Raw genomic sequence first — 12,929 nt, 5'->3', positions numbered from 1 at the left:
GTGAAAACACTGGCTGAAATGACCAGGAACCTGCTTGTGTGGGCAACACCTCTATCAAGCCGTACCTGCGTGCTGCCTCTGCTGACAGAGGTGGTGGCTTCTGGGGACACATCCAGCGAGCTGCGGGGAGACACCTCTGTCTTTCCAGGTGCACCAGGGAACAGCCAAGAGACATTGGAGAGGGATCAGCAGCTGGGTCCCTTAGCCGGTGCTGCAGTGTAGGTGGGTTGTTAGGGGTGTAAAAGCCTCCCTTGGGATGATGTACACCTTCAGAGGAACCAGCTGAGATCTGAAGCAGCCCCAAGCTTGTGTTTGCTTAGGTACAGGGAGGAGAGGAGCTAGAAACAGCCCAGAATAACTTTGGCCGTGCTTTGACTCTTTTGCTAGGTTTTTGACTTGGCTCAGATAGCAAGTAGTAGGGGCCATCTGAGAGTGGGCTGGTTCACTCTCTGAAGGCAAACGGGCTCCTAAGAGGAGTCGTAGGCGTCTAGACCTGGCCGGGAGTTAGCAGCCTAACGGTATGGGGGCTGCTCATCAGAGTTTGCACCAGACAACAAGGTTTGCGTTTGCCTTGCGTCTTTCGGTTTCCCCTTCCCCAGGTTCCTCTGGACCATGTTTCTCATCTTGTCAAGTTCCTGGAAACACTGGGGATGGGACGTTCCAGTGGGGCAGTGACATGACATACCTATCGCCTCGGCTCTCTTGTCGGGAGGAGCCAGAACCAGGAACCTTCCCCTACCTTCCCTTTCCTCAGCAGCCATCACTGGTGCTCAGACAGGGCATCCAGGGTCTCCTGGGCCCTTTGGGGCCAATGGAGAGTAACTTTGTCACTAGCTGGAGAAGTGCGAACGGGGCCAAAGGCTTCCCTGTGACACGCTTGGCCTGGTTTTATCTCAGCATCAGTATTACATGCCTATTAATTACCACAAAAATGTTTCCTTTTAATTCCTGTTTATTACCACACAGGAGAGGGGCCACGTAATCATTTCAGTTTATTTTCACACTTCTATCTGCTATCTGCTGGGAAGTTCTACCACTTGCCTGTAGCTAAAAATATTTGTTGTGAACTTATTATAGTTATTTTTCTCCCCTGTATTAAGGCTCTACCAAGAGAAGTCAGTAAGGAAATATTTCCAGTTCTGCAGTTCTGGTTTTCAGATGAGTCGTTTTAAACATATTACAGAATTTAAGAAGATGAGTATGTGCAGCTTACTTAAGGTGGAATTACAAAATTATCCAAAAAGATTTTCAAACTATAAATATAAATCTATACCGTTGTACTCCAAGATTTATCCCTTAGTATTCTGACACAAGAAGCATTAATTTTCAGTCCTCAGCTGTTCAAAGTAGTTTGGTTGCTCTTTTATGTACACTGCTTTTAGTTGTTGATTTTTCTGTCCTCCCACATCCCTGTTACTGTGCCTGGGGTTTTTTTCCCCCTGTTGTTGTGGAGAAGTTGCTTGGAACCAGAATTTGAGCTTTGACCTGATGCTTCATATATCTGGAAAATGTAACTGTCTGAACATTTTCCATTTGCTGCTTTTCACTCAAGTATTGGAGTTGAGAAAAAAGGAGTAAGTAGCCTGCATTAAACCTGTGATCCCTTTCCTTCTGGTCAGAGCCAGCTGTGTTCAGGTCAGAGAGGAGGTAGCAAGATTTTTGGCCAGATCACTTTCAAACCTGTGTAACAGGATTGCTGAGCATTTGCTTAGTCCTTTCGTAGGAAGCCAAAATGATGGAATTTAAACATTTGGTTGAAGAGGAGGAAGTAGTGCAGGTGTTCTAATAAGGACTGCATGATGCCGAAATGTAAATAATTAATTTGCAAACACATGCTTGTGGGCATATTGCAAGCATAAGGTCAGGTCCTGATTTTTATTCAGGCCTTAAGCAAATCCCTGGTGTGTTTTGACACAAGGACCAAGTGAGAAGAGAGGTGGTGTGATGGTGGGGGTATAACTGCAGTGCTTGATGCACTGTAGAATGCCCCCAGCTCACGTGCCAGCACAGATGAAGCAGACAAGAGCTCTGCACAGGCTCCTGCATCAGAAGTGTACTTTAGCCAGGCTGGGTAGCCCCGTTACTGCCTGTGGTATTTCCAGTGTCTCTACAGAGTGCCCTACAACCATAACTTTGGGTTTTTTCTGTAGAATTAACACAACAGGAGTGAAAACTATACCGTGAAGTAACTCTGAATCTGCATGTTACAAGTCGTTATCTGCATTTGGGTTGCATTAGCAAGAGACAACTTGCAGTTACTAATGTGATAGCCTGTAACTTGACAAAACAACCAACAGCACTTAAGTTGATGTGATTATTGTGACCAGAAAAGAAAGAAAAAAAAAAAGAAAAAGCAACACTTAAGGTAACTAAAGCAAAGAGATCCTTTGTGCGTTACCCCAGTGAAGCACCAAACACATCTCAAGACCTAGAGTTGACACTGTTTTATTTACTGTTTCTTGTGTAAGGTAGTAGGAAGCCAAGGTAAAGTCTCCTCCTTGCTCGCTGGGGACCAGTGTCTTGCAGGGTGAGGGCTTCCTGCCTAAGAGACAGATGGCTAAACGAGCTCTTCCAGGCAAGCTATCCCAGGTGTACAGGTGAGAACAAGAGCAAGAACAAGAATAAATGCATGTGGAAGGCAGCAGTTGCTTGGGACTTTGCTCACGTGCCTCTTCTGTGCTGTCTAGACGAGGACAGCGTGTCTGGGCGTTCCTCTGAGCCACGCGGCTTTTTGTCTAAAACGCGGAGCCCTGGGCACCTGTGTGGCTGCTGTCAGGGGGAGCACAGGCTTCCCTCCTTCCCTGGGTGGCAGCACCTCTGCTTGTTGCAGAGCTGAGGCAGGGACTGATCACAGAGTATGGCCTTTTGTCTCCAGACGTTACAAAGCTGAATTTTCCACCCCTGGCAGTGTTTGACTATATGCAGTGAGGTCACATTTTTCTTGTGGCAAGTTGGGAGTTAGAGAGTTCAGCCTCCTGAAGCCCTTTCTGGGCTTTGGCACTGCTGGTCCATGCGTGACTCCAACAACCCGAAAGGTGTTGTGTCCCTGTAGAAACCCGGAGGCATTCGGGCAGTCATATCCATTCCTGCCGTGGTTATCCCAGGAAGATCCCCTCCGGCTGTTTCAAGGCAGCAGCCAGCATCCCTCTGAAGTACCCGCTGCCCAGCCTGTTTAGCTCATCGCCAGCAGGAGGTCCAATTAACATTTTGCAACATTGGCAGTTCCATATGGAAACTACCATTCAGCCGCCTACATCTGAACTTCAGCTTTTTCCTTTCATTTAATTAAGACACAATCAAGTCAATTAGCTCATGACAGAGTTTCCCCAAAGTTAAACTCCAGATGTATGGCAAGGCGAAAGCATTCAGATGCCAATTCATTGTGCTGCTCGGAGGTAGATTATAGCTCTCCCATTTGTCAGTTTATCCACTGGGGATTAGTTGCATTTTTTCCCTTCCAAGTAGAAAATAAAAAGGGAGAAAGAAAAAAGACCTGTCTTTCCATCTGGTTCTGGTCAGGAAAAATCAATATAACATTACAGAATTCGAGAGATTTATTGAAAATGACATTGATAGTGTCAGAATGACTTCTGGGTTTTAATGGCAACATCAAACATTTTACCATGCACTGTCTTGATTTTTTTTTTTTCCAGTGAGCTCCAGCTCACCATACTCTATATCAAGGCGATGAATTATTGTTCTTGTCGCTAAATGGGGATAATATGCAGCTGCATAAACATGTTGATTTTGTTGGCATAAAAATTATGACTTCCAACTCTGTGCCCTTTGGCAAGACTGTATAGAAAACCATAACACTGTCAGAAGAGGTTTCGAGGTCTCAATAAACCAAGATGACTTTTGCAGCACATCCCTGCAGGGCAGCCTGGTGCAGTGAGAGGAAGGGAAAAAATAACTGTACCAACTAACTGGTAGTTAATAAGCGTAGAAATCATTCAGACCCAAATCCACACATAAGGTAGCTTTGAACTGAAGCCATTGCATCTTCTGTTGTGTTTCTTAATTCATTTATGGTTAGATGCAGCAATGCCCTGACTCACCTCTATTACAACAAAAAGGTTACCCTCACACACTTTAAGGGTGATGTAGTGATGCCATGGTCATACTGCAAGATACCCAATGCCAGTGAAAGTATTGGATGCCAGTACTGCCTTAGTTACCTCAATATGGGTGGAGGACTTGGTTCTGTGCCTTTTCCCCTCTCAGTCGTGTTCCCCAGCGGTGGGGAGGAGGAGAGGCTGGAGGCAGGCCGTTGCTTTGTCTGGCCACTCTGTGCCTTGCTTTTCTTGCCAAGGATCCAGAGCAGAACTGCAGTGCAGGTAGGTGAGCCTTGGGAGGCAAGTGGGTGGGAGAAGGGACTAAAACATGAAAGGTGCAGTACCCAGAGAGGTGGGGAAAGAAGATAATTTACCGCTCTGCCAATACCGTCTTGTACTTAGCCCCAATATGAGAAAGAATCCCTTAAATATACATCCCAGTGCTCCAGCAAGATTACGTCATTTGTGGAGAAGGGTGCTGGTGAGGCGAGTAGAGAGACAGAAGAAAGAAAAAATGCTTCTGACTACTCATTCCGAAGGTTTAGTGGCATTGCAATCCTGTAATATTATTTTTTTTAGTATAAGAAAGATTCAGGTGATATTGTACATTCTCATGTAAAGTACAGCAACTGTTTTTCTTGCGGAAGGCCCATTCCATACACGTTGCATCACCCATGATGTGTATGAATTCCCGTATCTTTGTAAATGAGTGAACTTAGCTACCCGAGTGCAGCGTCACATTCCTCCTGGCATTCTCTCTCTTGCTCATGGATGAATGGCCCCAAAACTGCTTTCTACAGAGGACCATGACTCTCACTCCTGGTTAGGGTGTTCTTCTTTGGGAAGGGAAAGATAGTAGATTTCAACACTGTTTGTTCAGGAAGGGGGGAGGAACCCAAGTCTTTCACCTACCCTGTGAATGCTTTAGACAAAAGTACGCTTATTTTGCGGACTTACCCAGGTTCAGGCACATGGTATGTGCCAGGCTGTGTGGCACTGCCAGGCTCTTGGTTGGAGTGTCCTGATGTCCCAGCTGCAGCTGGGAAGCTGATTTAGGCTCCCTGCTCAGCCCAGTCACTGGCTTCCACCCCCTGGCCACAGCCTGCTCCTCACCCAGCCCGGACACTTCAAGCGTTCGTATGATTGTGCTGAAGACTAATTCACTGAAGTGGCCCAGATTGAAAATAACCTTTTTAAAAAGGAAAGAGGGCAGAAAGGGGAAGGCATTTTTGGTCAGGATCATTCAGAGATCTACTTGCGATGAAGCCCAGTGAACAGTTGTATTTTTACAACTGAAGGGATGGTGTATTTTTTTAGGGTCAGGAATGAGCAGATGGAAGCGCAGAGAAGAAACTTCCCAGGCTGACTTCATCACCAAAGCCACTCTGCTGTGAAACTCCTGCCTGGGATGCTGTTTTATGTACATCAAGTCAGAGGTTTCAGATAGTTTTAATATCATGAATAACGGCATCTGTACCTTCAGAATCAGGGAGCATCTGATCAGAGTTTCTCGTGCTCCCAAGAGCACAACTTTTGACATAACACACCTAAATTCTGCCATGTTTCTTTTCTTGGATGTCACCTTAAGTGCCTTTTACTGCAGGATCTCAAGAATGTTTGTGACAAGAATAAACTAATTAAACTTTATTTATTAGCATTGATTCCAGTGTACTTGTTATCAGCTTGGAGTCTCTGTAAGACTAAATTAAAATGATTCATGTTTTTCATATCATGTGGTGTTGTTGGCCAGGCCACACAACACAAAACTCCATTTTAAACACCGTTCAGATAAGACTTATTAAACAGCAATTTTATAAGATATTCCCTACTAGAGTACAACAAAGTCTGTCTAATAAACTCTTTGTGCGTGGGACTAAATGTGAGCGTGGACTAACATGAGAAAGAATCTTAAAACTATTCAGATTCAGTAAAGGATTCTTCTGCAGAAAAATCTTCCAAGTGTACTGCTACTGTAGCTAGCTACTTAATTACTCAGATTTGACCTTTTTTAGATAATCAGTGATTCAAATTACTAGTTGTAAACTACAAGCAAGGAAATTTGATCTGTTATCTATTAAACTATGGTTCTACTAGAAAAAGAATAGCATAAGGGCATCGTGGTGTGGGGTTTTTTTTCCATATATCTTGTATTACTCCTAGTATTCAGTTGTGAAGTTAGGGTCTTCTACTGGCTTTCCACTTTCATTGCCAAGAGTGAAAATATACAGAAGTAAGAATACAGAACAACTTACGGCATAAATGTAGCCCTCTTTCTGATCATGTATTTTCTTTGAGTCAAAGCTTTTAAAAAATGGTCTTACCACGTTCCAGATCGAAGGTCCAGAACCAGCAGAATCACAGCTATTTACTTCAGAGGAATTTATATTAGGCTTGCTTGAAATGATCTCATGGATAATTTTTTGTTGCGTTTTGCTTTTGTAAAGTTAGTTATAAGTTCTTACCTGAAGATGGTGTTAGCGTGTGTCAGTGCTGACAGTGTACTATGAGTTCTCAGAGCTGAAGTGTATTATACCCCAAGAAAACTGTGATGAACTCACACACCTGCTTCCGCCACACGTCTCTGGAGTTCACTCACAGCAGAAAAGTGTCTCCTCGGCAGCTACAAAGATCAGCATTGCTTATTGCAAGTAGCCTTCCTAGGATAAGACGTGTTCAGGCGTTTTCATCTTTGGGTGTTTATAGGAAAGTTGGGGTCATCCATACGCTGATCTAATCTTTGCTGGCTGCCCTCAAGCTCGGGGGGACGCTGTCCTTTTTGTGTCCTTCATCTGTTTCATGGTCTATGCCGGCATGATTTGGCTTCACAGTGTCTCAGCGTTGTTGTTGGTCTTTTCCAACAAGGTCTCCTCTTCGCTGACATCAACATGTGTGGTTCATATACTTACTTCTTATCCTTCTTATGTACACTTTTTATCCTTCACGTGTAAAATCTGCACCTAGCGCAAAGGACTGGAATATAATAACATAAACTATGCAGGTAGTATAGTCAAAAGTCCTAAAGTCGAACTTAATAATGGTATTTATTGAAGTCAATGAAGTGACTCATGGGCTTTTTGAAGATGGTGGGAAGAAGGCAGGAGTTGAAGGCACTGTACAAATAAAAGAATAACACAAGTGACCAAGCTCTTCTAATCTTGGAAGGCTGTTTCCTTTCATCTCAGTGAATATGTATAACATTTATAATGATTAATAGAAGGTACATAAGCTCTCTGAGGTGAAAAATACCCTGCTTTATTCTTGAACAGTACATGACCTATAAAGCAAACAGTGTAAATCTTAAACATCAGTTTCCTGCTGAGTATTTCAAAGATGGGGAGTAATAGCTTTTGAAAAGATCTTTCTATAAACGCTCTGGAATGTCATTGCTGAAATTGTTTTTTTCCTAGGAAATTTATTAATTGGTAAAATGCGCTACCTTATGATTGCTTTTGAATATAAATAAGTCCTTTTTTTTTCTAGAAATGTTACTTTATCTTAGATTGTTTCTGAAATCAATCTATGGTGTTTGGCCATGCTTATTCCTCCTTCCCAGATAGATATTTGGGGCCTCTTTTCAAATGAAAGAACTGGTACAAGGCCAATGGTTTATTAAATTCCCAATTGTGAGCACTTGTTGAACTCTTTTGATAAATCAACTCCTCATCTTCTATTGTTGGAAGGTGTTAATGTTGAATCCTGTTTTCAAGAGTTACAGTCTTCCTGCGCAGAATTATTCACCACTAAATGGATCCCTTTTCTCATATGTTAGCTCTTTTGAAGCAGGCAGATTTCTTGAGCTAGGATGAATATCATAATTTCAGAGTTAAATATTTTCAGCAGAGGGCAAAGCAGGGACTGATGCAAATCCATGTTTCTCTGTGCGGAGCTGTTGGAGCCATAATCCTCCACTCCTGCTGGTAGGCACTGGAGAAAAAAAATTTAGATGAGGCTTTTGTGAAAGTGGTTGTCTGCAATAGACTGGACTCCATGACCCAAGAGGATTTGAACAGAGCTATGTTTATAAAGACCGTGCTGTTTGTCACCAGGGTGCAGGCTCTTCACATCAATAACCCAGCCTTTCTAAGCTGGTGGAGACAAGAACATGGGTTTTGTCCCGCTGCCTCCAAGGAGCGGGTAGCCTTTCCCTCTAATGAGCTGATGGGCTGCCTCTGCCAGTGAGATAATGCTTGGCTCCTGTCCCAGGACAAAACTCTTCAGCCATCAGATCCTGGTCTCTTTTCTTCAGCACTTCACTGAAGATTCTTTGGATTTACTAGCACAGATTTCACAGAGCAACCATGTCTTTACACATCCGTTAATGCCACAGGAATCTTGATTGGGAAGGACCTCAGAAAGTCACTCAGTCCAGTCCCTTCTTCAGAGTAGGACTGTTACCGAAAGTAGGTGAGAGGTCAGCCCTGGCTGAACCTCCAAAATGTCCCAAGACCTGCTCCAGTGCTGTGCCACCCACCTCCGGGAAGTGTTTTCCTTACGTCTAAGCTGACTCTCCCCAGCCACAAGCTGTGGCCCTTGCCCCTTCTGATATCAACTGGAATTGTAACTACCTTCCAGGTAAACGTACTTCTCCCTTAGATCCAGTTTCCAGCAGAGGCTTCTGTATTCCACAAGGGATTGTACAACATAGGCAGTGACCGTAAGCATAGACAAAAGTGCGATCCCTAATTCCAGGTGAGGCAGCCCCACAGAGGTCCTTCTGCCGTGCCATGCCTCTCTCTCTCTGCAGAGCTGCTCGCTGCCTCTGGTGGTCTTCTCATCCCCACCTCTCACCTGGCTTCGCAAGGTCTCTAGGGTGGCAGCTGGTTTGTTTTAAGGGAGTTGCAGCTTAAGTGTCCCTAAAGATCGCCCTGTTTCATTCTCTAGGATGCACAAGTGAGGAAGCTGGGGTTTTGTCCTTGTGCAAGGGGTAGACGTATCTGTGTCCTTGCCAAAAGCTTGGCGTTTTACATTGAAAGCCCATTTGCGCACTTTTCTTCCATCTTATCTCCGTGTTATAGACCAGAACATACACAAGGAAAATACTTAAATAAAATCTTTAAATTCCAATGCATCCGAATAACAGTAATTTACCCTGGAGAAGTTTTCCATCTCTCTGACAGTACAGAATTTGTTAAATTTTATGGCATAACTCACTCAGATTTATTGATTTAAATGCTATCGTTTTCATACAAATTTATTTCTGGTTTTAACTTCATAGACTTCAATGAAGTTATACAATGGATCTTTTTTCCCAGTACTTTATTTCAAAACATTGGAAATAAAGTTTCTTGGACTCTGATTGCATTACATCAGCTTTCTCACAGAAAAGATATTTTTTTTTTTAGCATCCTGGATCAATCTAAAGTCTAGGACAAATATAGGACTCATTAAATGCCATTTGTCTGAGAAGCAGAATAATAAGATTGCACCATGATGTTATATGTCTGAATATGTATCTTTTTTGCAGCTAGGACACAGGACCAGGATTCAGGAAGCCATTTGGCAAACATAAAATTAAGCACTTAACAATTCTGTGCTTCATATTTTCCATCTGTAAAATGGGGACAGCGATATTTCCTTCTTTGAATAGCACTTTCTGATTTAATCATCTATGATTATCATGATTACTGTTGACAATGGCAGAAACTCTGTTCCGAATTGGTTATAATTAGAATGTTTAGATGAATGAAAGCAATTACAGAGCCCTTATGCCGCAAACATTTAAGCCTGTGATTAATTTTATGTACGTAAGTAATCACAGTTACTTCAGTGAAGCTGCTCACGTGAATAAAATTAAGCATATCTGAAGTGTTTGCAGGACCACGAATGGAAGGCTCTAAGAAACCTCAGTTCTTAAATAGAAATAGATAATAGTAGACTCCTTGGGAAAATTTCCGGGACATTTATTTTAACTGTATGCTATGGCATGTTGTAGAATGAGTCTTATTTTGGTTCACAAAACTTGATGTTACAGCCATCAATGATAAATATTGGCTTTCATATCACTCAATATGTTTTTGCAGAAAAGTAATCCTTCATTAAATTTTGGCTACAGCCCAGAAGCTTATTGTTAAATGCGTTTTGTTAATAAGAAGCCTGACTCACGGCAGGCTGTGCTGTGAATGACTGATTACCAGGGATGTCAAACGGACCTATTCCCATTCTGCTGCCAGAACAGTTATCTTTAGAGCTTGTTTAAGAAATGATTTGTTTCACTCAAAAGAAATAGTTTATGTTTTTGCATTGTAAGGGGTTTGTTTTCTATATGATGACAGCTAGTTATTCAGCTTTACCAAAGATAAGAAAAAAGTCGCCCAAACATGTGTTGAAAGAAACTCTGCAGTAGCGGTGAAAAACCGCAGAAACATGCAGATGTGCCAGATGCGTGTCGCGAGAAGCAAGTTCTGGCCTGCTGCAGCTGAGGTGCTGAGCAGCAGTGAAGCCCAGGGCTAGCTGAGGTGGGGACTGGCTAGTGACCACGGGCTGCAGTCAAATGCCCTTTGGCTGCTTTCTGGAACAGAAAACACGTGGGCCCACACACAGCCTGTTGCAGTCTAGTAGTGGAGGAGTGTAGCTGTCGGGTACCATTTTGTTTTGCATCCTTCAGTTACCTTTATTTTTCTTGTTTATACAGTTGATGGTTTGGATAAGGCTTCAATTGCTAACTCGGATGGACCAGCCCCAGGATCCCAAACTCCCCCCTTCAAGAGGAAGGGCAAACTCTCCACCATTGGCAAAATCTTTAAACCTTGGAAATGGCGGAAGAAGAAGACTAGTGACAAATTCAGAGAAACGTCGGCAGGTATGTCTGTGGCCCTTTGGGGGCAAATAGTAGAAAACACTGTGGTGGCTTTGCAGAGTAGTATTTGAAAAGCTCTTGGAGGTTGTTAGATGGCAGGGATTATTTAGGCACAGTATTTGACATACAGAAAAACAGTTCGATCCTTGGCAAGGAAAAACCTAAGCTTGTTCAGCTTCTGTCCTGAACCTATCACCAAAAATACGCAGTTTATTTGTTTACTATACATTATATATGGTATTCTTTTGATGTTGACAGTACTCTCTTCTTTCAACTAAGAAACACTAGGCTTTATGTTACATATCCTCAAATATGTTGGAAATGTCTCTACGTCCTCCTAATAGTCCATGACTTGGATTGTGAAACGTACCTTGCCCCCATGGGGACAGAAGTTTGGTCTGTTCAGAGGGGAGAAGCAGACGTGGCCGTGCCCAGCAGAAGAACAAGGATCAGCTTTGCGACCACTGCCTTCATACAGGCTGCTCTGCCCCTTCACTCCCCCATTGAGAAGGCTTGAAGAATAGTCTGAAATAAAATGCTGTGATTGAATTACATTTCTTCTGATAAAGAGGAAGTTTGAGGGCTGGGATTCACTGAGCTAAACACAGTTGCTTGGTGCGACTTGAGATGCTCTGGGGTGTCCTGTCTACTCTCCTAGAAGGTTCTGCATCATATTTGCCATCCCTGTGCAGACACCTCCAAAACCCTGGGGCACCTCAAGTGGCTGTAGACACCCATGTTTAAGAAACTGAATGCCACCCTGCATATATGTGTGTGTGTCTCTGTGTGTCACAGCTCTGGCCAAGATTTCTCCAGAAAAATCCCAAACTTATGGTTTGGAATTCAGACATTTGACATTGCGCTTCTCTAAACTTGAGCCTAAACAGAGTCCAGGGAGTGTTTATGAGCTCTTCAGATTCATTACCACAGTGCAAGCCCTTTCCATGGCTCTAGGCAACAAACCCAAAATGAATCTCCTGAGGTATCCTCACTAGGCTTTCCTGAACTCCTAGGAGTATGCTGCTTGACATTTTAAACCCATAGCAACCCTTGACAATTACAGCAAGGAACTCTATGGTTTTGCAGTGTAACTTGTAAAATTTGCTTTATTTACACAAAAGGTAAAAAGAAGCCATCTTTTGTGATGCCATCATGACTCCAGATACCAACTGAAGTTTTGGACAATCTTTCTGAGATCCTCAAATCCTTCTCTCAGTCTCTCTCTTTGGTTTTGGTTTTTTTTTTTTTTAACTTTCCTGGTTAGACTGCAACAAAACCCCCACAATTTCTTCTACTGCTGCGATAAAAAAAAATCCTCTCTCTGCTATCTCCTTCGTTGCTTCCAGTTTCCTTCAGCTTCTCCAGTACTTTTATCATACTGCTAGAGCAAAGTTATTTCTAGTTAATGACTCCTGAATGTTCTGCAGCTACTGTTGGACAGGTATGTGATTTTATATGCAGTGAATTCTCCAGAATAATCACCATTCATAGGCTGTGTATACAGAGATTTCCCAAACTGTCACAACGTATTAGCGTGTGTTAAGTTGTTATATCATTAAATAATAATGCATGTGTCATTTTGCAGTTATTTTTTTACAAATCAATGAATTTAACAATTCACGTTAAATACAGTATTTCTTATGTTGTACTGTCTTTCTTCAGAGGCCTCAATCCAGTCTTACAAGCATGATGCATCAATTCTTACAATACCAAAGCAAAGCATGTGTTTTTATTTATTTTACAAAAGGAGGAACTCGGGCACAAAGAAATTAAGGTGGTCAACATTTCCAAAAATGCCTCCTAGTTACTTGCTTGTACTTAATTTGCCTGTCTTATTTATGATGGTGTGGTCCCTCAAGTCCATTCAGGGCTGTGGAGAACCCACAGTTCCCATTGGCACTGACTGCCGATGGAGTTGTTATGGACAATTTATCTCAAGGTGAGCACCTGAAAAATGGAGATGCGTAGCAGTACGTGTAATGGACAGAAAGCATTAAATAATTTCAGAACAGTAAATGAAAATCAAGCTTTAAAATTATACTATAGATACAAATAGACAAATTTCGAGCCACAAAATA

At 42.6% G+C, this 12,929-nt stretch overlaps 1 protein-coding gene across 10 annotated transcripts in view; it reads left to right on the top strand.

Moving 5' to 3' along the window:
• The window catches only part of PHACTR2 (phosphatase and actin regulator 2), a 138,489-nt gene that overhangs the window by 79,975 nt on the left and 45,585 nt on the right, over positions 1–12,929 (top strand). For all 10 annotated transcript variants that reach the window (XR_012586211.1, XM_074580537.1, XM_074580529.1 and 7 more), the window contains exon 2: positions 10,687–10,854. Coding sequence is in view for 9 of the 10 variants with exons in the window: in XM_074580537.1 (XP_074436638.1) it covers positions 10,687–10,854 (168 nt within the window). In the remaining variant the exon portion in view is untranslated. The remainder of the gene's footprint in view (positions 1–10,686; positions 10,855–12,929) is intronic.

Source organism: Larus michahellis, chromosome 3, assembly GCF_964199755.1.
Source record: "Larus michahellis chromosome 3, bLarMic1.1, whole genome shotgun sequence".
Classification (NCBI taxonomy): Eukaryota; Metazoa; Chordata; class Aves; order Charadriiformes; family Laridae; genus Larus; species Larus michahellis.
Note: the sequence above shows the minus strand (reverse complement) of the source record. Positions and strands in the feature narration are given on the sequence as shown.